The 25015-nt window shown below is 54.0% G+C and overlaps 7 protein-coding genes across 7 annotated transcripts; 4 read left to right on the top strand and 3 right to left on the bottom strand.

The window, feature by feature from the left end:
- Positions 1–152: 152 nt before the first annotated feature.
- Positions 153–1907, top strand: BO66DRAFT_433226 (putative MFS transporter; the record flags this gene model as incomplete). Its single annotated transcript, XM_025650682.1, has 7 exons — positions 153–372; positions 428–589; positions 634–742; positions 793–830; positions 880–1018; positions 1086–1833; positions 1896–1907. 7 exons carry the CDS (start codon positions 153–155, stop codon positions 1905–1907), a joined length of 1428 nt encoding a protein of 475 aa, XP_025508955.1.
- A 79-nt stretch (positions 1908–1986) lies between these two features.
- Positions 1987–3481, bottom strand: BO66DRAFT_362603 (alkene reductase). Its single transcript, XM_025645072.1, has one exon. It carries the CDS (start codon positions 3217–3219, stop codon positions 2086–2088), a length of 1134 nt encoding a protein of 377 aa, XP_025508956.1. The 5' UTR covers positions 3220–3481; the 3' UTR covers positions 1987–2085.
- Positions 3482–4313: 832 nt separating this feature from the next.
- On the bottom strand, positions 4314–8332 carry BO66DRAFT_466893 (uncharacterized protein). Its single transcript, XM_025652520.1, has 5 exons — positions 8243–8332; positions 8142–8181; positions 7662–8056; positions 4926–7609; positions 4314–4856 (listed from the first exon to the last, which is right to left on the bottom strand). The coding sequence occupies exons 1-5, from the start codon at positions 8250–8252 to the stop codon at positions 4623–4625; spliced, it is 3363 nt and encodes a 1120-aa protein (XP_025508957.1). The 5' UTR covers positions 8253–8332; the 3' UTR covers positions 4314–4622.
- A 170-nt stretch (positions 8333–8502) lies between these two features.
- BO66DRAFT_362604 (uncharacterized protein) lies at positions 8503–9800 on the top strand. The gene is made up of 2 exons (XM_025645073.1): positions 8503–9153; positions 9209–9800. Exons 1-2 carry the CDS (start codon positions 8656–8658, stop codon positions 9671–9673), a joined length of 963 nt encoding a protein of 320 aa, XP_025508958.1. The 5' UTR covers positions 8503–8655; the 3' UTR covers positions 9674–9800.
- A 1234-nt stretch (positions 9801–11034) lies between these two features.
- On the top strand, positions 11035–13915 carry BO66DRAFT_400 (putative chromatin assembly factor 1 subunit B). Its single transcript, XM_025648708.1, has 6 exons — positions 11035–11291; positions 11369–11384; positions 11491–11593; positions 11668–11907; positions 11967–13059; positions 13117–13915. The coding sequence occupies exons 1-6, from the start codon at positions 11188–11190 to the stop codon at positions 13730–13732; spliced, it is 2172 nt and encodes a 723-aa protein (XP_025508959.1). The 5' UTR covers positions 11035–11187; the 3' UTR covers positions 13733–13915.
- Positions 13916–15238: 1323 nt separating this feature from the next.
- BO66DRAFT_452 (trehalose-6-phosphate synthase) lies at positions 15239–18948 on the bottom strand. The gene is made up of 3 exons (XM_025651899.1): positions 18681–18948; positions 17288–18617; positions 15239–17230 (listed from the first exon to the last, which is right to left on the bottom strand). The coding sequence occupies exons 1-3, from the start codon at positions 18701–18703 to the stop codon at positions 15674–15676; spliced, it is 2910 nt and encodes a 969-aa protein (XP_025508960.1). The 5' UTR covers positions 18704–18948; the 3' UTR covers positions 15239–15673.
- A 1532-nt stretch (positions 18949–20480) lies between these two features.
- On the top strand, positions 20481–23045 carry BO66DRAFT_387074 (glycosyltransferase family 20 protein). The gene is made up of 5 exons (XM_025646216.1): positions 20481–21087; positions 21381–21756; positions 21823–22193; positions 22268–22607; positions 22760–23045. Exons 1-5 carry the CDS (start codon positions 20787–20789, stop codon positions 22824–22826), a joined length of 1455 nt encoding a protein of 484 aa, XP_025508961.1. The 5' UTR covers positions 20481–20786; the 3' UTR covers positions 22827–23045.
- The last annotated feature ends 1970 nt before the right edge of the window (positions 23046–25015 follow it).

The raw sequence follows: 25015 nt of genomic DNA on the forward strand, positions 1-25015 counted from the left end.
CCAGGAGCTTCAGCTTTACGTGCTATCATCCTTGGCTTGATAGGTCACACGGTAGAGTGGACAGACTGCTATAAAAGCAGCAAGATGGGCAATCCCTACCCTGATAAAAACATCGTTCCTGCAGCTCGCCGAAAGCACTGAACTTCATCAAGATGGGAAACGTGGACGTCGAGAAGTCAATCGTCACTACGGCAAAGAATGACAGCCATGTTGCTTCCCGTCAAGCTGATGCAGCATTGGAGTATCTCCAAACAGGAGAAGTAGCGACGTTCTCCGAGGTAGAAGAGAAACAGCTTGTTCGGAAGATCGACCGCATGATTGTGCCTCTCATGTGGGCGATCTATTTCCTTCAATACCAAGATAAGATCCTAAGTCAGTCTCTGCTTGTCACGTCACCACTGTAACTGTTGCCTGACCGAGCGACTAGTCAACTATGCGTCGGTGATGGGCCTGCTGGATGACACGGGGATGCGGACGGACCAGTTCTCTCACTTGGCTCTGGTATTCTACGCATCATACCTTTTCTTCGAACTCCCGACCGGGTATCTGATGCAGCGTCTGCCAACGGCGAAGTACTTGGGACTGAACGGTAGGTAGCGCGGCTCGAGTTGCGAACCATGCTGATTAGCCCAGTCACTCTCTGGGGTCTGTTGACCACTCTGAATTGCGTTGCAAAGAATTTCGCCGGGCTTGTTGTCCTTCGCGTGCTTCTGGGATGCTTTGAGAGCGCTGTAGCACCCGCGTATGACCTCCTCCAGCGTTGGAACCTAGGTACCGAGCTAACCATACTAGTCTGATATTGATCACTTCGATGTGGTATCGCAGAAATGGTAGAGAGTTCGGTCATTCTTGGGTCCACATGTACTGATTGAGTCCTAGAACAACCAAAACGTATGGGCCTGTGGTACTTGGGAACAGGCACAGCAACGATTGTCGGAGCCTTGGTTGCGTACGGTCTGCTCTTCTACACGGCCGATGAGTTCTACTCATGGCAGATCATGTTCCTGATCTTCGGACTGTTGACCATCGCTGTTGGGGTCACAGTCATTGTCATCTTCCCCGACAACCCTGACCTCCCGACTTAGCCACGAGGAGAAGATTATGGCCATCGAGCGCCTCCGCGAGAACCGCACCGGCATCGAGAACAAGCAGTTCAAGTGGAACCAGTTCCTCGAGGTATTCACCGATCCGCAAGCCTACCTGATCGCCATCATCGTTGCAGCGAGCAACATCAGCAATGCCGCCATCAGCAGCTTCTCGGCGCTGATCATCAAGAACTTTGGCTTCACCACCAAGGAGACCGAGTTACTCACCATTCCCGGCGGCGTGGTCAGCGTAATCAGTATCCTTGCAGGAACACACCTGGCCGGGCGCTTCGACCAGCGATGTCTTTGCGTTCTGGGCATTCTGGGCTGCGGTCTTCTGGGCGGCTGTCTGATGGCCTTTGCACCGAGTGACAACAAAGGCGCGATGCTGGCGGGCAACTACCTCACCAACTGCGTCGGATCCGCCCTGCCCCTGATGTACTCGATCGCGGGAGCCAATGTGGCCGGGCATACCAAGAAGGTGACGATGAACGCGATCGTGCTCATGTCGTTCTGTCTCGGCAATATCCTGGGTCCGTTGTCCTTCCGCACGCAGGACGAGCCGGAGTACATGCCCGCCAAGGTCGCCATTGTGGCTACCGTCTCGGTGGCGATCATGTTCACGGGGCTTCTCAAGTGCTATTACATCTGCGAGAACCGCCGCAGGGAGCAGAATGGCCGCGGTGAGCAACATCAAAAAAATTCCGAGTTCCTCGACTTGACCGACAGGGAGAATCTTGAGTTCAGGGTGAGTTCTTCACTACCCCGGGAAGTCACTTGCATCAAATCAATCAACTGATATGCAATTAGTACAAGCATTGAAAAAAAGTCTATCAGCATGTAAGACGTTCTGAGAAATCCATGAGACATGGAATGTAAGTGATATTACATCAAGTGGACAAGCAAGTCTATGCGATCTATGCTATGCAAAACATCCTGCCAACGCCTAGTAGAACCAAGAAAACGCTATATATACAATGCATCACACCCGCACCAAACTCTAAGCAGCAACCTTAGCGACATTGGCAGCCTTGAACTCCTCGCTGTAGTCATAGTCGTTGTAACCCTTGGGATCCTTGGGGAGATAGAAGACCTCGCGCTGGTAAGGGCGGAGGGGGATGCCGCGCTGGATCTTGAAGGGCAGCTCGGGGTTGGCGGTCCAGGGGCGGCCAATGCCGACGACGACATCATAGTCCTTGTAGTCGACGTCGACGGCCTTCTTGGCCGACTCGGCATCGAACCCGCCGGCCGTGATGACGGGGCCGGCATGGCCGTAGGCGCGGAAGAAGAAATCCAGGCTATCGTCGTTGCCGCACTCGCCCTCGGTGTTGCCCTGGATGCGCGGCTCGACGACATGGACGTAGCTCAGCTTGAACGCGGCGGTCTTCTCGGCGAGGTAGCTGAACTGGGGCTTGGGGTCCTGCATGCGCATGCCCTGGAAGGTGCTGAAGGGCGAGTAGCGGATGGCGGTGCGCTCGGCGCCGACGGCCTGGACGACGGCCTGGATCACCTCGAGCGCGAAGCGCGCGCGGTTCTCCACGCTGCCGCCCCAGGCGTCGGTGCGCCGGTTGGCCGTGTCCTGGTTGAACTGGTCGATCAGGTACCCGTTGGCGCCGTGGATCTCGACGCCGTCGAAGCCCGCCGCGATGGCGTTCTTGGCCGCCTGCGCGTAGTCCCCGATGAAGGCGTGGATCTCAGCCTCGGTCAGCGCCCGCGGCGTCGGCGCCTCCGGCCCCGCCGCGATGGCGCTCGCCGACACCACCTCGTCGACCTCGCCCTGCGTGTCCTCCTTCAGCGCGGCCGGGTCGGCCACGCGGCCCAGCGCCCACAGCTGCATGTAGATGTACGAGCCGCGCGCGTGCACCGCCTCGGTCACCTTCCGCCACTGCGCGATCTGCGCCTCCGTGTAGATGCCCGGCACGTTGCGGTAGCTGCCGGCGCGCGGCGAGATCAGGGTCGCTTCGGTGATCAGCAGCGTGCCGGGGACGGCGGCGCGCTGGGCGTAGTGCTCGGCCACCATGTCCATGGGCACGTGGGCGTCGTCGGCGCGGAACCGCGTCATCGGGGCCATGGCCAGCCGGTGGGCGAGGTGCATGTTGCCCACCTGGAGGGGTTGGAAGAGTTTCGTGGTCATTTTTGGTGGTGGGGAAAAGTACTAGAGTATAGAGTTCAGGTAGGTGTTGCCACAATGCAATTCGCAATTCGCAATTCGCAATCCAACTTTTCTTGATTCGGAGAAAAAGAACCCGGAATCAGAGGAACGAAGGAAGACCCCAACAACACCTTTATACCGTTCGTTTCCCCAATCAATCCAGAATTAGGAATATGGAATCTTCCATGGGGGTGAGGGAACAGTTCCGTGGAAGTGGGGCCCAGCGCCCATGTCCCACATGTTGATTTCCAAGCATCGATGGGGCTTCGAAACTTCTCCTCAAACTTCGACAGTTGTTGCCCCTTGCCCCTGCCCTTGACCCTGGTGCTCGTCTCGGGACATAGAGCCCCTTCCATGGTAGGTTAGTTAGTTAGTTAGTTAGTTAGTTAGTGATTATGTAGATAGTGGTGTAACTATCCAAAATACGCATAGCTCACCATCAAGTTAAAACTCAAGTACCCTGCGAAAGAACATCTAATTAGTGCCCCCTGCATAAGTCAAGGTACTTGGCATCATAATCTGCACGCGGGAAACCCGGCAGGCCGGCCTGGTAAGCACTAGACTAGACTAGCTAAGCTACTTGGACCCTGGCCACCATCCTTGATGACGATAACGTGAACGTGAACATGAACGTGGGTGGCGGACCCCAACCCTGCAGAAAGTTCTGTTGCATAACCAGTTTCTTGGTACAGATCACAATCCTCGGCCTCGGCGTGGGAAATTGTTTTCCGCCGCGGCTGACAAATACGGCTGGTGGCGGGGGACGGGGGGGGGACGTTTCGAATGCTTTCGAAGAATTTTCTGGGGTGTCTGTACCCGTGCTTCGGGCTGCCGGCGGGTTTGGTTCGGCGAGAGAGAGAGAGAGAGAGAGAGAGAGAGACTCGTCCTCCGGGCTCGGCTCGGCTTGCCACTATACTTCTTTTCGTGGTGTAGGGTCAACTTGGGTTGCAGTTGCAGGTGCAGGATTCAGTTGTTGCAGATACAGAATAACTACGCTTTAGTATGCGTATACGTATACATACTAAGATGAGGCTAGGCTAGCACGATCGATCTTATGCTATACTCCGCACTCGTATGCAAGATAGTGATATGCTGTTATCCAATAGCACAGGTCTGGTAGTACAGTACGTACAGTACATGGTCATGGTCATGGTCAGGTAGGTATCCATTTCATCATCAAATAATCCAACAGAACTGCTACCGGCACCTCCGAAAAACAAACAACCTTAAAAAAAAAAAAAACTCCTGTCGCAGTGTTCGTGTCATGTGGGTATTCGGGATCGATAGAAAGAGCAAGACGAGCAAGACGCGAAATTCGCATTTCAGGTGGTGACGCAACAAAAAAGAAGCCGAGGATAACAATGGGTCGAGAGGAAGCTCAACGCTCAACTCTCCAGCCGCCGTGCCGTGGATTCGAGCTGTGCGTTGAAGGAACGAAGTTGATGCAGCAGCCCGCCCTGGCCGCCGGGAGCGGCGGAACTGACCGTCTCCGCAACGTTGCGAAGCAGAAACTCCATCCCCCCCAGATCAGGGGTCTCATCAGGATCGGCCGGGTGGGTCTGACGACGCTCCAGCGCGAGGTCGAGACTGTGGAGGGAGTTGTTGATGGTCGAACGCGCCTATACGGGATTGATGTTAGCCTCCGACTGCTCTTAATATCGTTTTTGTTCAACTCCAGAAAGACTCACCTTTCGTGCAGACTCATCTTCGGCATGTTTTCTCCGGACAGCGTCCATTTGCAACGCAACCGCCTCTCGCTCCTTTCGCACTTGGTACAGTCGACTCCGATACTCCATCATCTCGCGCTTGGCTTTGCGCATCTTGACCCCAAGCACGAAGTTGCCGTCCAGCATCTCACTCAGCTCGAGCAGTCGGCCCTCCAGTTCGCTGCCGTACGCCTCGACCACCTTCTTCTTGCGCGTCCATTCGGCGCGCCGCCCGGCGTTCCCTTCGCCGTCGATGCCGTTGTTCAGCGTTGTCAGCGTCTTTTCCAATGTCTCGCGGCAGATCTGGCCCAGTACGTCGGCCACATTCACGCCGCCTCGGCTGGGCAGCTTGTCCTGCTGCCGGTCGGACGACGCCTCGGCGATCTCGCCCTCGTCATCCGACGACTCCAACAGTGTGGGGTCGCCCCCGAGAGCGGCAGCGTTCGCAAGACGATGCACAGTGACCGGCACGGTCTCTCCGCGAGGTTGTCTGGGCTTGCGTCTCCGCGTCGGAGGCTCTGCGCTGCCCTCGCCTTCTGCTGCAACGTTGTCTGCCTCGCGTGTCGCGCTAACCCCGGCACTCTCTTCTGCCTGCCTGCCGCCACGATCACGCTTGCGAGATCGGGATTCAGCGTGTGCCTGCGAAGATTCGGGTTCTGGTTCTGGCTGTGCGACCTCGGGTTCGACCACTTCAGGTTCCGGAACAGCTTCTGCTGGCTTTGGTGGTGTCGACTTGGCTCCTCTCGCCTTCCGCCCTCTTGGCTTTGGCGCTGTTTCAACTGGTTCGTGCGTGGCCAGCTCTGGCTCTGGTTGTGCACCTTCCGGCCCGGCTGTCCGTGCTTTCCGTCCTCTGGGCTTCGGCGCTGTCTCAACTGATTCTTGCGTGGCCGGCTCTGGATCTGGCTGTGGTTGTGGTTCATCCGGCTCAGCTGTCCGTGCTCTCCGCCCTTTGCGCCTGGGCTCTGCCTCGGCTGGTTGTTGATCTGCCGGGCCGGGCTCCGCTTGTGCTGCCTCCGGCTCAGCTGTCCTTGCCCTTCGCCCTCTTGACCTTGGCTCTGGCTCGTCCACCGGTTGTTCCCCCGGTTTTGTCTCTGGTTGTGGAATCTCTGGCTCTGCAGTCCTAGCTCTCCGCCCCCCAAGTTTCGATTCAGATACCACTGGCTCTGGCTCTACCGGCTCTGGCTCAGCGGTCTTCGCTCTTCGCCCTCTGTGCCTTGAATCAGGCATCGCTGGTTCCGGAGCTGTTGCTGCTGTCTCCGGTGTCGGTTCCGTTAGCTTAGCTCTCCGTCCTCTTGGCTTCAAGCGAGATGCTGTCTCCGCCTCTGCTTCATGGTCCTGTGGCTGTGGTGCAGGTTCCGCTTGCTCCGGCTCTAGATGTACAGGCTCCGGCTCTGCTTGTTTGGGTCGTCGTCCTTTGCGCTTCGGCTGCGCCTCTGATGGTAGGGCCTGCTCCTGTGGCTCCGGCTCCGGCTGACTTGGCTCTGGCTCCACCGGCTGTGGCTCAGATCCCTCGGGTCTCCGCCCTCTTGGCATGGGCTGTGACGCCGACTCTTCCGGCTCCTGCACCTCCTTCTGCGCCTCCTCAACTGGAGCTTCCTCCTCCTCGACCACGTCCTGGAGAGAGGGCGAAACCTTTCTTCCGGGGCGGCCAGCGCGCTTCGGTTTCGTTTCTGCTACCTCTGACTGTAGCGGACGTCCTCTGCGGGCTCCCTTTCGCTCCGCAGCACTCACTTCTGCTCCTTGCGGAGCATCTACCTCCATACTCTGACTCTCTGGCTCCCCGTTGGTGATGGAAGCATCAGTTTCCCGCTCAGAGACCCCATTCACCCGTGTCCGGATTCTCTTATTTCCCTTAGCTTCAACTGGCGCACTTTCCGCGGACCCTGCTCTCGCCACTCGAGGCTCCTTGACCGTAGTCGTAGATGGCTGGACGGATGCAGCTCGTTCGCCGCGTGGTCGCTTGGTTCGCGAAGGAACGGGTAGTCTTGACTGCTTCGTAGTCGGTTGAGGTTCGGTGGCGGCATGCGATTGGGTTGTTTCTTGGGATGGGGCGGTCAATTGGGGCTCGGCGACGGTTTGAGGCTCAACGGGTTCGGTCGACTCAGAAAGATCTGGAAGAATTGTGTCGTTCGACAGTTCAACAGTATCTGGCACAACTGTCGTTGGTGGTTCTGTAGTTTCAGGTTGTACATCCAGCGATGTATCCATGGGCTCTGCGGGTTGTTCGATCTGCTCTTCGCTCGTCTTCGGACTGGTTGTAGTAGGCGACGATCGTTCACTTTCCTGAGAGCCTTGTCTCTTGCGCTTGCCTCTTGCTTTCTTACCTGGCGGGGAGGGTGTTCCGTTCGCTCTGGGTGATGCTGACTTAGGCCTCGAGGACAGCTTCTCTGTAGCCACTGCCGCTGACTCCGGTTCCTGGGGAGCCTGCGGAGACGCGAGGTCATTGGGCGCTATAGAGGCTGCTGCCGGCGTTACGGGCGATGCTGGTCTCTCGATCAAAGCTTCGGAAGCGGGGGCCGGGACAGGCTCGGGGACAGGCTCGGTCGCAACAGTTGATTCCTCAGCAGTTTGAGATGGATCCATCGGGGCGATTCCATTGGCGAGAGAAGGGGGGTTCTCAGCACTGTGCGCAGCAGCTGAACTCGTAGCGGAGCTCCTAGGGTGATCTTGGACAGGGTCAGCATTGTATAAACCGCGTCAGTGCATGTGGCTGCGCACCAAGTTTTCTGATCTTGCGACTTGGACCGGCTTCCGTTGCATCGTCCGATGGATCCTTAGGCGAAGACAGTCTGGGCGAGGATCTGGTGCGCGGGCTTCCTGACGTCCGTCGAGCGGGTTTCTGGTCCTGGGATGTCGAAGGCTCAGCCGCAGGCGGCAAGCCATTTTGCGTAGTTCCATCTGCAATACTTGTATTTTCCGCAGTAATTGGCGGTGCTGCTGCTGCTGCTGCTGCTGTCACTGTCGTTGTTGGCGGTGGCGGTGGAGCTAAGGCAGGAGGTTCACCAGCGATTCCCACATCGGCCGGGCGCGACGCGGAATGAGCAGCTTCGTCCGGCGGCGGAGGAGCTAGCCCAAACGAAAAACCAAAGTTGATCTCTTTCGTCTTACGTGACCTGCTCGAGATTGGGTACAATTAGCGACTCAAATCCTAATGGTAAGGCGACGCGGGGTATGCTGGGGGGTTTTGGATGCGCGTACGCTGCTCCGCGCTGCCGCATTTGCTGCCGCTCCTCTCGATCTACCGTTGCCAAAGATTAGCTGAGTACGCGAAGAACCTATGCGAAAATAGATAATCATACTGATATTCATGTTGGAGAAGCGGCGTCAGGCCGAACTCGACGCGCAAATTGACGCGCGAGAAAAGATGGGGGGGGGAAGGAGGTAAAAAGAGGTTCGGATCCCTCCTGCTTGGGGGCAGCGGAAGTTGGAATTGGGGGGGGGGGGGGGGAATGATGGCAGGGCGGGCGGAAACCTGACAATCGTTTTCCCCAATACGGTTTGGCGCCCGGTAAGTTGAAGACTGAGCTGAGCTGAGGGAGGGCCTGCCTTTCGTTTCGGGCATCTCGCGCCATTCTCCGCAGTCAATCTATATTGCAGTGCAGTGTACACTACGAAAAGCAACGTGCGCTTGCAGGGCTTTCTTTCTCCCAACCTTGTTTCCTCACTCGCGGCTGTCTCTTCCCAGTGAATCGATCACTTTACACTTCACACCATGGGTTGGTTTTGGGGCGGTTCGAACCAAGACGACCCCGTCAAAAAGCTTGACCCGGAGCTGCGGGAGTTCCTCGAACATGAAGCCCCCAAGAAATACGTGCCCACGAATGCGCTTCCTTCCGTCCACGAGCCTTCGAAGACAGTAGAGAAGGCACCGGTACCACCGCCATCGTCGGAGAGTGCTTCTACGCCGTCGGAACCTTCGGTCCCCAATGCCTCCCTCTTCCCCGACGGCCGCTATGCCCACCTCTGGAAGACCTACAAGCCACCCCAGGAAAAGGAACAGTCCGAGATGAAAACCGCCGAGCGGGTGATCGAGAAGTACAAACAGCGCGGTGATACCGTGCACCGGGCGGCGATGGAGAACTGTGCGTTGGAACAGGAGGACTGGGCCAATTGCTTCCGCACCGGCAACTGGCAGAAGCAACTGAAAGCCCGTGCGACCATGTGCTCAGAAGAGAACTCTAAGTTTTCTCGTTGTTTTACCACCCAGGCTGTACGTACGAATCTCCCTTTGATACGTAAGATGCTAACTGCTTTGGGGGTCCCAGAAATTCCTCCAGGCCTTGGGCTACGCATCCTCCTTCGAGTGGGACGCGGAGAGAGAGGAGCGGATTCAGATGCACGCGGATAAACTCTATCACGAGATGTTGGACTACGAAACCCGGGTGGAGGAAGCACAGAAGGCCGGGCTGGAACCTCCGCCTCTCACCTCGCTCTTTAACCCCCAAGTACCGCCGCCGCCGCAGAGTCCCGCCGTTACCACCAAGAAGACGTTGGAGATCCCCGGTGGGGAGGCCATCCCCGTCGGCTTGAAGCCATCGAAGCCTCTGGAGAAGCTCACTCCCCACGAGCGAGAGCTGGAGATCCGGGCGCACAACGCACAGTTGGAGCAGCAGAAACTATACGTGCAGGAGGCGACGCCGTTCATCAAGAGCCAGGATGAGGCCCGTTCCAAGCGACGAGAGAAGGCTACCAGTTGGTTTGGCGAGACGATTGGTCGCTGGGTCACCTGAAACATTCCGGATATGAGAAATTCGTCTTCACTTCTGATGTATATTATGATTGTTACCCCTGTTGGCTTGACTTTTCTGGGGGAGTTTGTGAGTAGATATCAGCGATACTTTCGAAATTGAATAGTAGGCATTGCCGGTAATCAAGATGACCTTGAAGATCAATCTGACGAGAGGGATAAGCATCGAACACCTTGCGCAGTGCTATATGTTAGTGGAAGTGAAATAGGTCCCAGAGATGGTGGTGGTGCTATATTCCATCGGTAGCCTCAGCTCCCCTGGTCGGATCGCATATTGACTGCTTTGCTCACTCAACGCCCCCGTGTACTTCTATGTTCAGCGATAGAAGACTGATTGGAGCGATGAGTCTCTCGACGCATTAGTATGCCCGGAATTGGCCAAGGAGGCAGTTACCTCGACTACTTGGTAGCCATTCAGCCAGTCTAAACCTTCTCGACGCCCCTGGTAACCAGAGAGACCGTTCAACAACAGTAGCAACCACCTGTACCTTTTCTTCCGCATGCAGATCACAATTCAAGACAGTTCCCATTGTTCATTGGAAGGGATTGTGGTGTCAAGTAATCGCCAGCCGCCATGCCGCAAGAGAAACCAAACCGCTTAATTGATATGGTATTCTCGGTGCAGGCGTTGGTTCGGAAAGCGGGCGCACCGAGATCAATAATAAATAGATCGAGGAAGCAAGAGGATTAAACATGGGAGGTGACCGGTGGGGATTTCTACTTCCGTAAGAAGAATGAAATGAAGAACCAGTTTTACGCGCGATCGACGGAGCAGGCGAACGCGAAGCTGACGGACGCGGGGATTGTCATTCGCCGGGCGCGACACGAGGGAGAGAAAAAGGATCGATGATCCATGATGGGATGCTGGGATGAACGACATCACCACTGAACTGACCACTGATTGGAACCTGCAATCAGTTAACTTCCACTGCCTGCCACTGCAACGGACAACTACTTCCGCTTTTCTCGCTCTCTCACACTACACTACTTACTTTACTACACTACACCACTCTCGTCTGCTGCACTTGTCGCTCCGTCAAATCGGAACATTGACTGACTGTGTAGGTGTTAGAATTACTACTAGATTCCTGATCTTGTCTAATAATCCGACCTCCTCGTTGCTTCCTCTCTCTCTTTCCCCTCCCTCTCCACCCCCCTTCTTTCACTCTTCTGGTTGCATACCTCTTTAAATCCCTCCGAGAGGCTGCTGCTGCTGCTGCTGCTGCTGCTGCAAGTACTGTACTTCCCGACAGCTTGTTTGCATTGAATTTCCTCGCCCGCAACTCTCCCTCCGCACTTCTCTCTCTCACGCCCTAACAATTCTCCTCATTGCTGCTGCTGCTGCTTCAGCTTCCCCCACCCCACCCCTCATACTACTACTGGATACAATCAATCTTCCACCCCATCTATATCCGCAATATATAGTCGTCCTGGGCCTCAATCTCCCCACCCCCCAATCTCTCAACGGGTGCCCCCAATTGAGCATCCGTGCTCATCATGAAGGCCACCCCGTTGCTCATCTCGTGGCACGATGACAATGCTCCTATTTACTCGGTACATTTCGATCCTAATGGTAAGGGTCGCTTAGCCACTGCTGGAAAGTGAGTTCGTCTGATCTCTCCCTTTGCCCTTCTTTGGTCTGTCATTCAGGTTGCTGATGCTTGTCTCCGCTCTCTAGTGACAATAACGTCCGAGTACGATCCCCCCTCTCGAACTCGCTTTGCCCTCCCTCATCCCTCCTCGTGACTCCCCGTCGAGGGCACTCTGTACACCGTGTCTGACAACATAACACCACCACAGCTATGGAAAGTGGAATCAACCGGAGAGGAACGGAAGGTGTCCTACCTGAGCACGCTGGTCAAACATACCCAAGCTGTGAATGTCGTCCGTTTCAGCCCCAAAGGTAGGCAGCAACGCTCGATCCAATCTGTCGATGTCGGTTCCTGTGCTGATCATGTCTCCTCGAATCTCATTTAGGCGAGATGCTGGCATCTGCCGGGGATGACGGCAATGTCTTACTCTGGGTACCGTCGGAATTGCAATCACAACCGGGCTTAGGTGAAGACCGCTCGGACGACAAGGAAACCTGGCGAGTGAAGCATATGTGCCGTTCCTCCTCCGGGGCAGAGATCTATGATCTCGCGTGGTCGCCCGACGGGGTTTTCATTATCACGGGCAGTATGGACAATATCGCTCGGATCTATAACGCTCAAACGGGTGAGTTCAGATTTGTGGGTTGCACACGGAATTGGACTGCTGAACTGTATGAATGACAGGCCAAATGGTGCGCCAGATTGCTGAGCACTCGCACTACGTCCAGGGTGTGGCCTGGGATCCGCTGAATGAATTTGTTGCAACACAATCATCCGACCGCTCGGTCCACATCTACAGCTTGAAAACCAAAGACGGCCAATTTACCCTCACTTCCCATGGGAAGTTCCTCAAGATGGATCTCCCCGCGAAACGCATCTCGTCGAGCAGTCCTGCGCCGCCGGATCTATCGATTCGCTCTCAACCCGCACCGACCAGCTCGGCCGCCATTGCTTCTCCCGCTCCGTCCACTCCAGGTACACCAATGACCTCCAACTTGCCGATGGACCCTCCCCCCGTGTCGCATAGTCGCCGATCCTCATTCGGGTCCTCTCCTTCCATCCGTCGTTCAGCATCTCCGGCGCCATCACTGCCGTTACCAGCTGTCAAACCGCTCGAGGTACCATCACCCGGTTTATTGGGTGGGCTCGGAGTCAAGAACGCCAACATCTATGCGAATGAGACCTTCACCTCATTTTTCCGGAGGTTAACCTTTGCTCCTGATGGAAGCTTGCTATTCACCCCGGCCGGGCAGTACAAGACGTCGCATGTGTCAGCGACCGACTCCTCGAAAACAACGGACGAGATCATCAATACCGTTTACATCTATACCCGTGCCGGGTTCAACAAGCCACCCATCTCTCATCTCCCAGGCCATAAGAAACCATCTGTCGCGGTCAAGTGCTCGCCAATTTTCTATACCCTGCGGCAGACTCCTCAGCCTGCTCGCCATATCACCTTAGACACCTCGTCCATCGAAGAGTCGTTCTCTTCGCTCCCCGATCCGGTGGTGAGTTCCGCCAAGGATGGCGCGTCAATGGAGCCTCCATCTTCCACGCTTGCCGCCAATGATTTGGTGAAGAACAACACCGGTACCAAGGCGACGGAGCGGGACAGTCCCTCTGCGAGCCAAAGCCCTGCCCCCGTGTTCACACTGCCCTACCGAATTGTGTATGCGGTAGCCACCCAGGACGGAGTCTTGGTGTATGACACCCAGCAGCAGACGCCAATTTGCGTCGTTAGCAATCTGCACTTTGCTACTTTCACCGATCTGACCTGGTAAGTAATGATGACGGACACTCGACGACTTGATTCAGCTGAACTAAATTTGGACAGGTCGAATGATGGCTTGACCTTGATGATGAGTTCGTCCGACGGATTTTGTTCTACGCTTGCATTCTCGCCGGGCGAGTTAGGCCAACCATACACTGCACCAGCGTCAGCGGCTCATCAGAACGCAGCCGCCGTGTTATCGGCCAATAATGTTCCGCTCCCTACGCCGACGACAGCGAAACCAAGTCCAGGCCCCCAAGCCAATGCGAGCCAAGCACCCCCTGCAAGCCCTGCACGATCTAATTCGGTGTCCTCGGTCACGACCCAGTCTGGTAGCCAACAAACGCCAGGGACGGTGGTCAACAACCCGACACCGACTCTCGGATCAGTCCCCCTGGTGACGGCGACTCACTCATCCCAGCCTCCGACACTTCCGCTCACGACGCCGCCACAGACCCCTATGCCTGTGGCCTCGCAAAGTGGGACAAGCAATGTCAGCGCCAGTGTGCTAGGCAAACGGGTCAGTGAATCGGAAAAGGAGGAAGACAGAGACCCGAGCGCGGCTCCGCCCGTCCAACCACCGAAGAAGCGACGAGTCGCGCCGACGCTCATATCAGCAGGCACCGAGCATACCTCCGTGAAAAAGGAGTCACATAGTACTACGGATGTTGGAGGTTAATCATGCCATCTGACAAGTATCTTATTCATGATGTTTCTTGTTATTTCCTATCCCCTCCGTGACTAAAGCGTAACTTCTTCCATCCCGTTACCTCCCGTCTTCCTCTACCACCCACCACCGCCACCCTTTCAGGCGAGATTCGGAGCGATCCTGTCTCGCCACGACATATTATCTATCTTCCAGGCGAGATCCATGAATTCACGTGTTATCCTCCTATTCTCCTATTCGCATTTCCATGAGCTAGTGATCTATTTTCCCACAGTGTTTGTTTACTAGGAAGGATTTCCGGTAGAGTTTCGAAGTCCGAGTTGCGTCATTCAGTCAGTCAGCCAGACAAGGCAAGGCATACATGCATCATTGTTCCCCATGTACGGTATTCTTGTTTTTGTTCTTGTTTCCCCTCTCTCTCCTCATTTCATCTTTGCCCGCCCCCCCTCCCTGACTTCCTTTCTCCGCACAACCCCTCCTACTCTTCTTTGCTTCCCATCGTTATTATTCAGTACCAGTACCCCCGCACGCAAACGGACCTGCGATTAGTGTTAGTTATCATCCATCAGCTCGAATGTGGATATGTGTAAATACTTCCGAACTCCAGTCTTATTTCTTCATTTCCCATCCCAGCTGAGAACCCCAGTCATCAAGCACATCACCTGAATTGCTGATGTCCTGTGAGGACCCTCTCAACAAACTCCTAACCCCCACCCCGTCCCTTTCTCCCCCTCTAGCGCACCCCATCGACCGTGCAGTAAACCTGGTGACTCGACACGCAAACCAAACGCGGGGGTTGACTGGCAATCTTTCCGTCAACATCGCCCATCGACAATCGACAACAGCTGAGCAATAACATCACATCACCCCCAAGATGCATGTACCCTTCGCTGAACCTGTGTGTGTGTGTGTTTGGCCACAGTTGCCCCCCCCTCCCCCGCCCCCTCGCCTGCCGAACATGGTGTGATTGAAATACACATCGCCATCTACCCGTACCAACGCTGTCACCGTCAGCTCCCGGCTCAGGAAACTGAAAAAAATCTCCTGTCCAGCTTAGCTGTACCTGTGGTTAGATCGACACATAACGGGCAACGGGGTTGACTGGGTGAGTTTGGTCTTGTCTTCTGTCTTTTGTTGTGGTTTGTAGTACCGGGGAGATAGGGTCCATGCGGCGGCGGCGGCGGTGGTGGTGGCGGTGGTGGACTAATCCGTGACTTGTATGTATGTATGTGTGTATGTACAGTACATCTTATGTATATCTGTCCAGTGCGGAGGGTCGGGGAGGTGGGATGTGGAGAAGAAAGGAAGTCTGTTGCTGAGTTTAAGGTACTGTACAGCAGCCAGACATCCGATGGGGAAAAGGGGGGGGGGACTGTACCAGCCCGTTCATTTTGTACTGGGTGGGTTTCACGGGTGCAGGCATCATCGGAGCAACCTGTCTGGCACTATGGTGGAGTATCTGCACGGCTATTCCATCTTTACATCTTGATCTCTAAAGGCTGGGTACGCGGTCAAAAAAGATCATCATTTGTATGGTCACAATCTAAGTGTCAACTACCAAAGTCTTCATAAATCAATTAAGGAAGTTAGTGAATTCTCCATCAACATCATCATATTGTGAAAGATCTTATGATTATCATCGAGTGTGTCCATTCGCCGTGATATGTCACATCCCTGATCAAGAAGAATGGAATAAAAAAGACAAGAGGTGGAGGAGAGGGACAACCGAGAAGGGTATTGGGGGTAGTGACAGGGGGTTGAGGGTAATCTTAGGTCATGTCACACGTTAGGTCACGTAACGTCATGTCAAGGAGGTGCTACAAGGTGTTCCTCGAATCAAGGTATAAGAAAGAAGAAGGCTGCATAAAGAGGTGAAAGAGGTAAGTAGACGGGAGGATAAGGATAGTCGTTAGTGAGCTCCCAGAAGTGGATGCGTATCAGTAGGCATCAAGGTCATAATGGGTGTGTCGCTCCATTCACACCATTCAATGTAGGCGAGTGTTCCACGAGATGCCAGTCCGGAGTCGGAGACATTGGAGGGGTGGAGTACCCGTTTGCCTCATGTCCACTGAAGACAGGAGGAGGGGTGGCTGGAGCGTGTCCGTTTGTCTGCTCGTCCTCTCCTTGTTCAGCCTGGACTGGGGCTGGGGCGTCGGCGGCGAGACCGTCAGAATGTCCATCAAGGTGGCCCTCGGGAAGAGAGAAGACCAGCGCATCTACAATGTCAACAATGCCCAATCCCTCGGGCGGAACGGCTCGCGCTTCTGTGGCATGAGTACCCACGGTGAGCGTGGTGACACTGGGGTTTTTCTCGTCAGTCTGAAGGCGATTCGCCCACCGGAACAGGGCTTCGTCGCCGCGGGCTCCGCCCGCCACAAACAAAAAGTCCGGGATTTGGTCCAGATGCTGCAAGACGGAATCGGCCGCTTTGGCTTTCGTCATGTCCAAAGGTTCAACACTCACTGCGCCCTCGGTGAGGACCACGCGGATGGCTTCACTACCGCGAGTGCCGTTGATCTGATCGGCAAGGCCAGAAGCCTGGCGGGCGGCCGCCTCGGGGTCAAGCGCGTCGTGATACCAGAAATTTAGCAAGCAACGGCCTTCCTCCATCACACTTCCTTCAACTCGTTCGTGGTAGTATTGGATCACCTTGCGAATGCCATTTCGCCAATCTTTGGCCTTCTCCATGTCTACAAGTGTCACCCAGTCGGAATTTCCAATCTGTCGTACAAAACAGCCGTTCTCAGCAATGATTCCTACTTTGGTGGAGAGCGGCTCGAGCAGGATTTCGAGCTGTTCAGGACTCTTGCTGCTGGTCACGTATACCAAGTTCTTTGGATCCTCAAGTAGGCGCTGGAGTAGAGGAACCAAGTTAGCAGGCCCTCCATGGCTGGAGGCGACTATGCCCTCAATCTCCAAGAAGAACAGTCGCACGGTGGACTCGTCGTACGCGCCTTTTACGGCATCGAGCGAAAGAGGTTTTACCTGGCTGAGTTCACGGGATAATTGTGCGCTGTGGGCTTTGGTCAGTGAGGCCTGGAACGAGTTGAACCAGGCAAGAGCGGTGTGAGGAGTCATCTTTTCTAGCAGGAACTCCCAGTTGCGCTGTTTCTGCTCCGCGGTCATCTCAAAGGCTCTGTTGATTGTGTCGGCAACCTCCTTGTAATCCCATGGATTGACCATGAGTTCGTGACCGTTGAAGATCGACGCACTTCCAGTGAATTCACTCAGAATGAGGGAGCCATGGCGCTGCCCGGTCAAGATTCCATCTTGGCAGTGGATGTAATCGTGACTACTGAGGTTCATACCTTCTCTCAGACTAGTGACCATGAAGATCTCGGCCACACTCATGAGAGCCAAGAACTGAGAGTAACTGATGTCTTGACGGAGGAAAACCAGTGGCTGATGAGTCAAACTCGAGTAGACTGAGTTGATGCGCATGGCTATCTTCGAGACTTGCGCCTCTAACTCAGGTAATTCAGAGGCCGAAGCGATTTGGACAAGGACGACCTGCTGAAGTTAGAACCTGGTCCCTGCGTCGCGTAGACGTCAAGCATGTCAACATACCTTGTCTCTCCACTTGGGATATTGCTTCAGGAACAGCTCGTAAGCCATTAGCTTGTGCTTAATACCGCCGGGAGCATCCAGCCTGTCTCGAGCAACAATCAAGTGCTTTCCCTTGTACCGAGAACTGATATTGGCGATCCAGTCCTTGACCTCGGTTGACCTGCGGAGCAGATCGAGGGCTTTCGGATCGACTCCAATCGGCATGTTTCTCACGTTGACAAATCTCTTCTCCAGCTGGACACCATCGACGGACACCTCCAAGCCGAGCAGACGGATGCATGACTGGAGGAAATGGTAGCAATATTCCTCCGTCTGGAACCCGACGAGATCGGCGCCCAATAGACCATGAAGCAGCGCATCTCGAGCATTGAGGCACCGGAAAATCTCAGAAGAGGGGAAGGCAGTGTGCATGAAGAACCCGATCTCTGCATTCGGTAGTCTCTCGCGGAGCATGGATGGGAGAAGCAGAAGGTGGTAGTCATGAATCCAAATGCTATCCCCTGGACGCCAGTAGGCAGCAATCTTGTCCGCGAAGGCCTCATTGACCCTCACATACTGCTTCCAGGAATAATCATCATACTCTGTGTGTCGAGGACTTTCTTGCATCTGATAGTGGAAGGCAGGCCAGAGGACGGCACGGCAAAAGTGAGTGTAGTGGCCCTCGAACTCGCTGTCATTGACGAAAACCGTCAAGGACTCGAACTCATCCTCGAGGGCCTCGGAGATACTAGCCCGAGTCTCGTCCTTTAACGAGTCGGTGGGCATGCCCAAGGTCCCCACCCACATTTTGTCTGTCAGCATACCGGCTTCCTCGGCAGCATTGATAGCATTGCGCAGGCCACCATTGCCCTGCTCTGCTGCTTTGACCACCCAATCCATCTCCGAAAGAAGGGCCCGCGGGCTGCCATGCTCTTCCTCGGAGCTGATTGCATCCAAGGGAGCATCAAGATACGGCGGGTTGTCTAGTTCGTCGATCTCAGGACGACTAAGGATGGATGGCTCCGGGTATAAAGAAGCCTTGGAGCGCGGCTGGTTGAACTTCCGGCTCTGGCCCCAAGAGACCGTGCGAGGCTCACTAGGGCCGGGACCGTTGGGGTCATCTGCAGCCGGGATCTCTCCCGCAGATCGGGAGATGTATGGCTTGAAGATCTTCTCATCCTCAGTGGTTGCCCCTGGTGTGTATAGACTGATGCTCTTCGAATGGCGTTTCCGATTGGTATCAGCCAAGCGTCCTACAATCTTCCCTTCTCCTTGAGAGGAGCTGCTGGATGATTTGCGACGAGCATATCTCAGCTCAGTAGCTTGGAAGTTGATGGTGTACGGAAGGAAGCTATTCAGAGTTAGTAGGGGGCAGCGGACCAGGTAGAGAGGAAGAAGAAAGGCATTGACGTACAGTGAAGCAATGAAGACCGTCATTGCGACAGTGTGTGTATGTGTCTTGGAGCAAGAGGTGTTTTCTAGAAGGTCTTTGTGACACCTAATGGATGTCTTGCAGACAGCAGGGGGGGATCCAGGATCAGCGGGGACCAGAAGGCTGAAAAAGAATAGTGGAGCAGTGGAGCAAATCAAAGAGTCAAAGAGTCCGTGATGGGCAGGAAGAAATAATAAGGAGGGAGGGTTGGACTGCAGCGACAAGACTCGGACCTAGGGATGTTTTAAGGCTGCAGAGGGTAGTGGAGTGGAGGGAGTGGTTGCTGAGGATAGATAATAGAGTTGAAATACGGATCCAAGCGAGGAAAGAGGACAATGGATAGGTCTTTAAGTCACACGAGGATGAAAGAAGAGAGTGGATGACCCTGAAAATCCCGGGTGGATGCAAAAGAGAGAGAGGGAGAGAGAGTTAGACACCCGAGCCATGCGCAGAAGGAAGAGAAGGAAGAAGCAGTCAGTGGTGACGTCCATGATTGATGGGCATTGATTGGCCTAGGACCAGGGCACCTGTCAAAACCCGCGGGGAACGGAGCACATGCAAGGCATCAATTCCTGCTAGACAGGAACATTCTGGCCTTTTCGTGCGTGAAGGAGGGGTTTGGGCAGGTTTTTTTTTTTTTTCTTTCTTCTTTTTTTTTTCCCGTTTCCATTTAATTTCTTGGGATCTGTATTTCTCCAATTTCCTTCTTTGACTTATGTGTGGTGGCCTTGGGCAGAGATGAGCTGTGCACGGAGGCACTCCAGAAGAAGGCAGAAGGAGGGGGAGGGGCGAAGAATCAATAGAAAAAGAGGGGAAAAGGAAGCCCGGGAGCGGAAAAACAGGAAGATTCTAGCCCATTGAGTGATTTTATTTTTCTTTTTGGTTTCAAGGCTTGGGGGAAAAAACAAAAAACAACCATCACAATTGAAAACTATCAGATCACAAGCTCATAGCATCAATTGAATATCAAAGAAGCCTACCGATCTAGCTAGATCGGGATAGGAGGCACTAGACGGGGAGTAAAACTTGCCTGCAGCACGGTCTGCAGATAATCAGTTCGACTATTCCCTAGCTTAGGCTGGAGGAAGAAACAAAGAGACCAGGGAAGTATAGAAACGGGCAAAGACCAATGAGAACAATGACGTTGAGGTTCCCGTGGGATCCGCAACTGATCCACCCGCGGCGTTTGGGCGACGGTTCGAGACAGTTCGACCACCACCGCGTGCCCGGTTTGGTCAATCTTGGTCAAGGTTGGCAGCACCCCTTCTTACCACTCACAGTCGCACCCTTTGCACATGGATTCGAGGGTTGGTTCAGCAAGAAGGAATTGCACGGGAAAAGTAGGAATGGGTCGCAACAAGGGGGTTGAAGATGCTGGTAGGTACTTGATAAGAAAATAGAGAGAAAGAAAGAGAGAAAGGAGGGGCAGATGATAGATGATAGGGGGGAGAAAAAGGCGGACAAGCAAGATCAATACTAGGTAAACGGAAAGTAGTCCACGACTAACTAACCTACAGTACAATACTCTACTCCCCCATATGGAGGGGCTCGATGAGGCGGTGGTGAAGTAATAACCAACCCAACAATAGTCTACACACTATATTATTATTGTTCTGCCAGCCATCACTTAAGAAGGAAGTGGAGCTCTTCCTGATTGTTGTGTAGTGTGTACACCAGGGAAACCAAAATTACCACTTTAATTCTCTTCCAAGCCCTGTTCCTGATCTTTATCTGGGTTTTGCCCTTTCGCTCCCCGATCTTTCTCCCTCCCTTCACCGATACGAAGCCAGAAAGTCATCACCACCTCTTCTTCCGTCTCGTCTCCCCTCTCTCCATCTCTCGCGCGCGCGCTCTCTCTCTCTCTCTCTCTCTCTCTCTCCATCGCATTATATTACTCTTCCAATTTCTCCTTCCTATCGCTAGACCCCAATTGACTTCCCTCTTGTTTTCTTTTTTCCCATTCCCATCCAAGCTCCCTCCAGATTCGATCAGAACACAAGAAAAGCGGGGCACAACATCTCCTAGCTTTCCTAGCTTCTTTCCAATTCTCAATCTCATTTACCTGAATCACATTGAGTGTCAGCTGTCATGGCCAGCGACAATTCTTCACAGGGCGATTCCCGCCTGCTGATCGTCTCGAATCGGATTCCGATCACCATTCGACGATCGGCAGGAGGGAAGTATGAATTTTCCATGTCTTCGGGAGGATTGGTGACAGGATTGAGTGGACTCTCCAAGGCGACGACTTTCCAGTGGTATGGCTGGCCCGGACTGGAGGTGCCTGAGGATGAGATTGAATCGGTGACTGCGCGACTGTCGGATGAGTTCAATGCGACACCAGTCTTCATGGACGACAAATTGGCGGATCGTCACTACAATGGCTTCTCCAGTGAGTCGCTGCCCTAATCACCCGCCCCGCGCCTTAACCTACCCCTCTTCTTCTGCTGCTGCTCCTGCTGCTGCGGCGGTGGCTGCTACTGCTGCTGCCACTGCTGCCACTGCTCCTTCTGCCCCTCCCTGGGCATTTTGCCCGCATCTGATATGCGTCTGCATATTTCCCAGCTTCCGCGATAGCCACATGGCACCTAGCAACAGGCGCCTCCCCTCCCACTTCTCACTTCCCACTTCCCACTTCCCACTTCCCCCCTCCAATGGGTCGCCATGACTAATGTGAGCTGTCAGACTCTATTCTTTGGCCACTGCTACACTACCACCCCGGTGAAATCGTGTTCGACGAAGCGGCGTGGGATGCCTATCGTGAGGCGAACCGGCTCTTCGCTCGGACCATCGCGCGCGAGGCTCGCGACGGGGACTTGGTTTGGGTCCACGACTACCACCTCATGCTCCTACCGGAATATCTCCGCGAGGAGCTTCACGAGTTGGGCAAGAAGAATATCCGAATCGGATTCTTCCTGCATACCCCCTTCCCCAGTAGCGAGATTTACCGCATCCTGCCCGTGCGGAGTCAGCTCTTGCGCGGCGTGCTGCAGTGTGATTTGATCGGATTCCACACCTACGACTATGCGCGTCATTTCTTGAGCTGTTGCTCGCATATCCTGTAGGTCACCATCTTTTTCTTCCCACTCGGAGGTCCCGTCTGTCGCACGCTAACCGACCGCCGTAGGGGATTGGTCACCACTCCGAGCAGCGTGGAATTCAAGGACAGGTCGGTCGCTGTCGGGGCATTCCCCATTGGCATTGATCCCGACAAATTTACCGAGGGTCTCAAAAGTCCCAAGGTGCAGAACCGGATCGCCAGCTTGGAAAGCAAGTTTGAGGGTACCAAGCTGATGGTCAGTGTCGACCGCCTGGACTATATCAAAGGTATCCCCCAGAAGCTGCATGCCTTGGAGGTCTTCCTGTCCCAGCACCCGGAATGGGTGGGCAAGGTCGTTCTGGTGCAGGTCGCCGTCCCGAGTCGTCAGGATGTCGAAGAATATCAGAACCTGCGGGCGGTGGTTAACGAGCTAGTCGGAAGAATCAACGGCAAATTCGGTAAGTCATTTTACTCCAGTCCAGTGACCGAACGTGTCTGGATAGCGCAACTGGACTAACCCGCGGAATCACAGGAACGGTGGATTACATGCCCATCCACTTCATGCACAAGTCGGTGAGTTTTGACGAACTCATCGCGCTGTACGCCGCCTCGGACGCGTGTGTGGTGTCGTCGACCCGCGACGGAATGAATCTCGTTTCGTTCGAGTATGTCGCGACCCAGCAGAAGCGCAAGGGCGTGTTGATTCTGTCCGAGTTCGCGGGTGCCGCGCAAAGTCTTAACGGAAGTATCGTCGTCAACCCGTGGAACACGGAGGAGCTGGCCAACGCATACCACGAAGCGGTCTCAATGACCGACGATCTGCGTGCGCAGAAGTTTGAGAAGCTCTACAAGTACATTACCAAGTACACGAGGTAAGCTTACGTGGCCCCTCCCCCCTTTCTTCCTGCATTGCATGCAGAGACGGACGATCTTCCCGCCCTGTCTCCTTCTTCCCTTCCCTTGCCTTCCCGCGCCACGCATGGAGGAGAACCAGAGTACTGACTGTTGTTCCACACTGATGTAGTGCATTCTGGGGCAAGTCCTTCGTCGCCGAATTGTCCAAGTTCTCGGCTGCAAACCCGGATGCTTGATGAATATCTATTGTCTATTGGCCTATCTACCCTTTTGTTTCGTTTCTTCTTCGGTTAACCCCTGGCATGCAATTCAATTTTGATACGACTCCGGCGCACGAGTGAGCATTTCACGATTATGTTTGATAGATTTAGCAGCAACAGCCTCCCACCTTTGCAAAGCACATGATATAGCATCGAATATAGGACAGGAACAATTGAAGAACAATAAAGAATCTGGAACACCGACATGTGGCAAGCCACCTACCTCAGGTATGAGTACGAGTACAAATGCCTAATCAACAAATCAAGTCCACCAAACCAAACTTGGATCCTCCACATCCAACGTGTAGATGCCTATCCCTTCTATATGAGTCGACCTCTTATCGCTGAATCATCAGGGACTACACCATCACTTCAACAAATACGTCATCCATCCACGTCAACACAGTACAATGTAGAGTACATCTAAGCTCGCCCCCTGCCCATGCCCATGCCTCCCGCCTTCAAATCCACACCCACCTCACCCACCCCCACATAGGTAGGTAGATCAACGATCAAGCTCAAGCTCAATCAAGCTCAGCAACCGCAGCTCGAAACACACAGTACCCCTACCTCCTACCCTCTCGATTATCAAGCCTTACTATAAGGATATTACACAACCATGCCGTCGACGGTATATCACGCCTTACTATTACCACTCCTATAACAAGAGGTAGTATAAACAAGAAATTACCACTTGATTTAAGTAAACCAAGCCCATGATCGTTCAGTGCAGTACAGTACACATCAACACCTCACCATGACTTCACGATGACATATCACCAAACAACAGTATCTGCTGGATCGTATGAGATTAGATCCGCGCCCTAAGACAGGGTCTAGAAGTTGCTTGCACTTACAGTCAAGCACGCATGTACCACTCAGATATCCTTGTGGATCGTGTTGTGCACACACTGTAGCATGATAGTATGTACGAGGAAATATTTAATGATCCGGGGTCATTAATGGTTCTACCATCAACAACTTTTTACAACTGTCCTCAGTCACTGAGACTGAGGAGATAATTACATCAAGCAATCCATCACTGGAGAACCCTCTTAAAATATATATATATATATTGTAAAAAGCTGAGGACGCATAACACACCCTCTTCTTTCACTCCTCCATCGCATAGGTAGATGAGAAACCGTGGACAACAACCTCGGGATGATCCCAACAGGGTAATTCCGAAGGGGGGACCGTTTCAACTTGGAGCACCGGGTTTAGTCCCGACCCCTCATCTTCATCTCACCTCACGTGCTTCGAAGAAAAAAAGGGTCTCGAAGGTTTCATCACCCAATTCTCGTGATCGGCCCCCGGGGGAAGGATGACTAACCTAGACATACGTAATCACGAGTCATGGGGGGGGGAAAAAAAGCTAAGATCAAGTCTTAGGGGGAGGTTGGAACTAGTCCCGTTGAAGATCCCGTTCTCTCTCTCTCTCTCTCTCTCTCTGATCCGTTCTCAGGCGTTGTCGCTAATATTAGCAACGGACATAGAGTAGAAATTATGTATATCTAAAGTACTTCAACATGGAGGAGAGGATGAAGGGTAGAGGCACAAATCCTGGGAATCTTCAGTTGTACGGTTAACTCATCAACGGGTTGTCGCTTAATCTTGCTACAATCTCGAAAGAGAACAGAAGAACAGACAGAGTATAAGGTTCGGAGTCTCAGAAAGCCCAACAGGTCCAGACAAACGAATGAAAAGAGGTCAACCTACGGTATGATGCGATGCTTTGGATCAGGGGAAATATTTGCCGCCGATCTTCCTCCAGGGTCTGGCCACCATGGACCCCTACTCAAGGTCTCTCTTCTTTCTTTCTTGTGCTGTTGAACCATTGGCATTCGGCATCAGAGACACTTCTAACCTACTCCGTAGAGGGATCTACCCCCTTCCTTCATGGATGGCAGGATCAGGGACCACCAAAAAGTCAAAAATCCGAAGAGGCAGAGGATAGCCAGATCTCGACACGTCTTGTTTTTCTTCCCCGGGTCTCAATGGGATTGCGAGTCATTTTCACCGACAAAATCCCCAATTGAAGGGCCAAGTTCTCCCATTATCTTTGAACCTCCCCTTGGCCAGGCCCCGCCAGGGTCTAGGGCGGATTTGTGGTTGACAGGCACCTTGGGAGAGACTCACCGAAGGGGCTTAGCGGGATGGGGTCT

The sequence above is a fragment of the Aspergillus aculeatinus genome (genome assembly GCF_003184765.1).
Source record: "Aspergillus aculeatinus CBS 121060 unplaced genomic scaffold BO66scaffold_1, whole genome shotgun sequence".
NCBI classification, from domain to species: Eukaryota; Fungi; Ascomycota; class Eurotiomycetes; order Eurotiales; family Aspergillaceae; genus Aspergillus; species Aspergillus aculeatinus.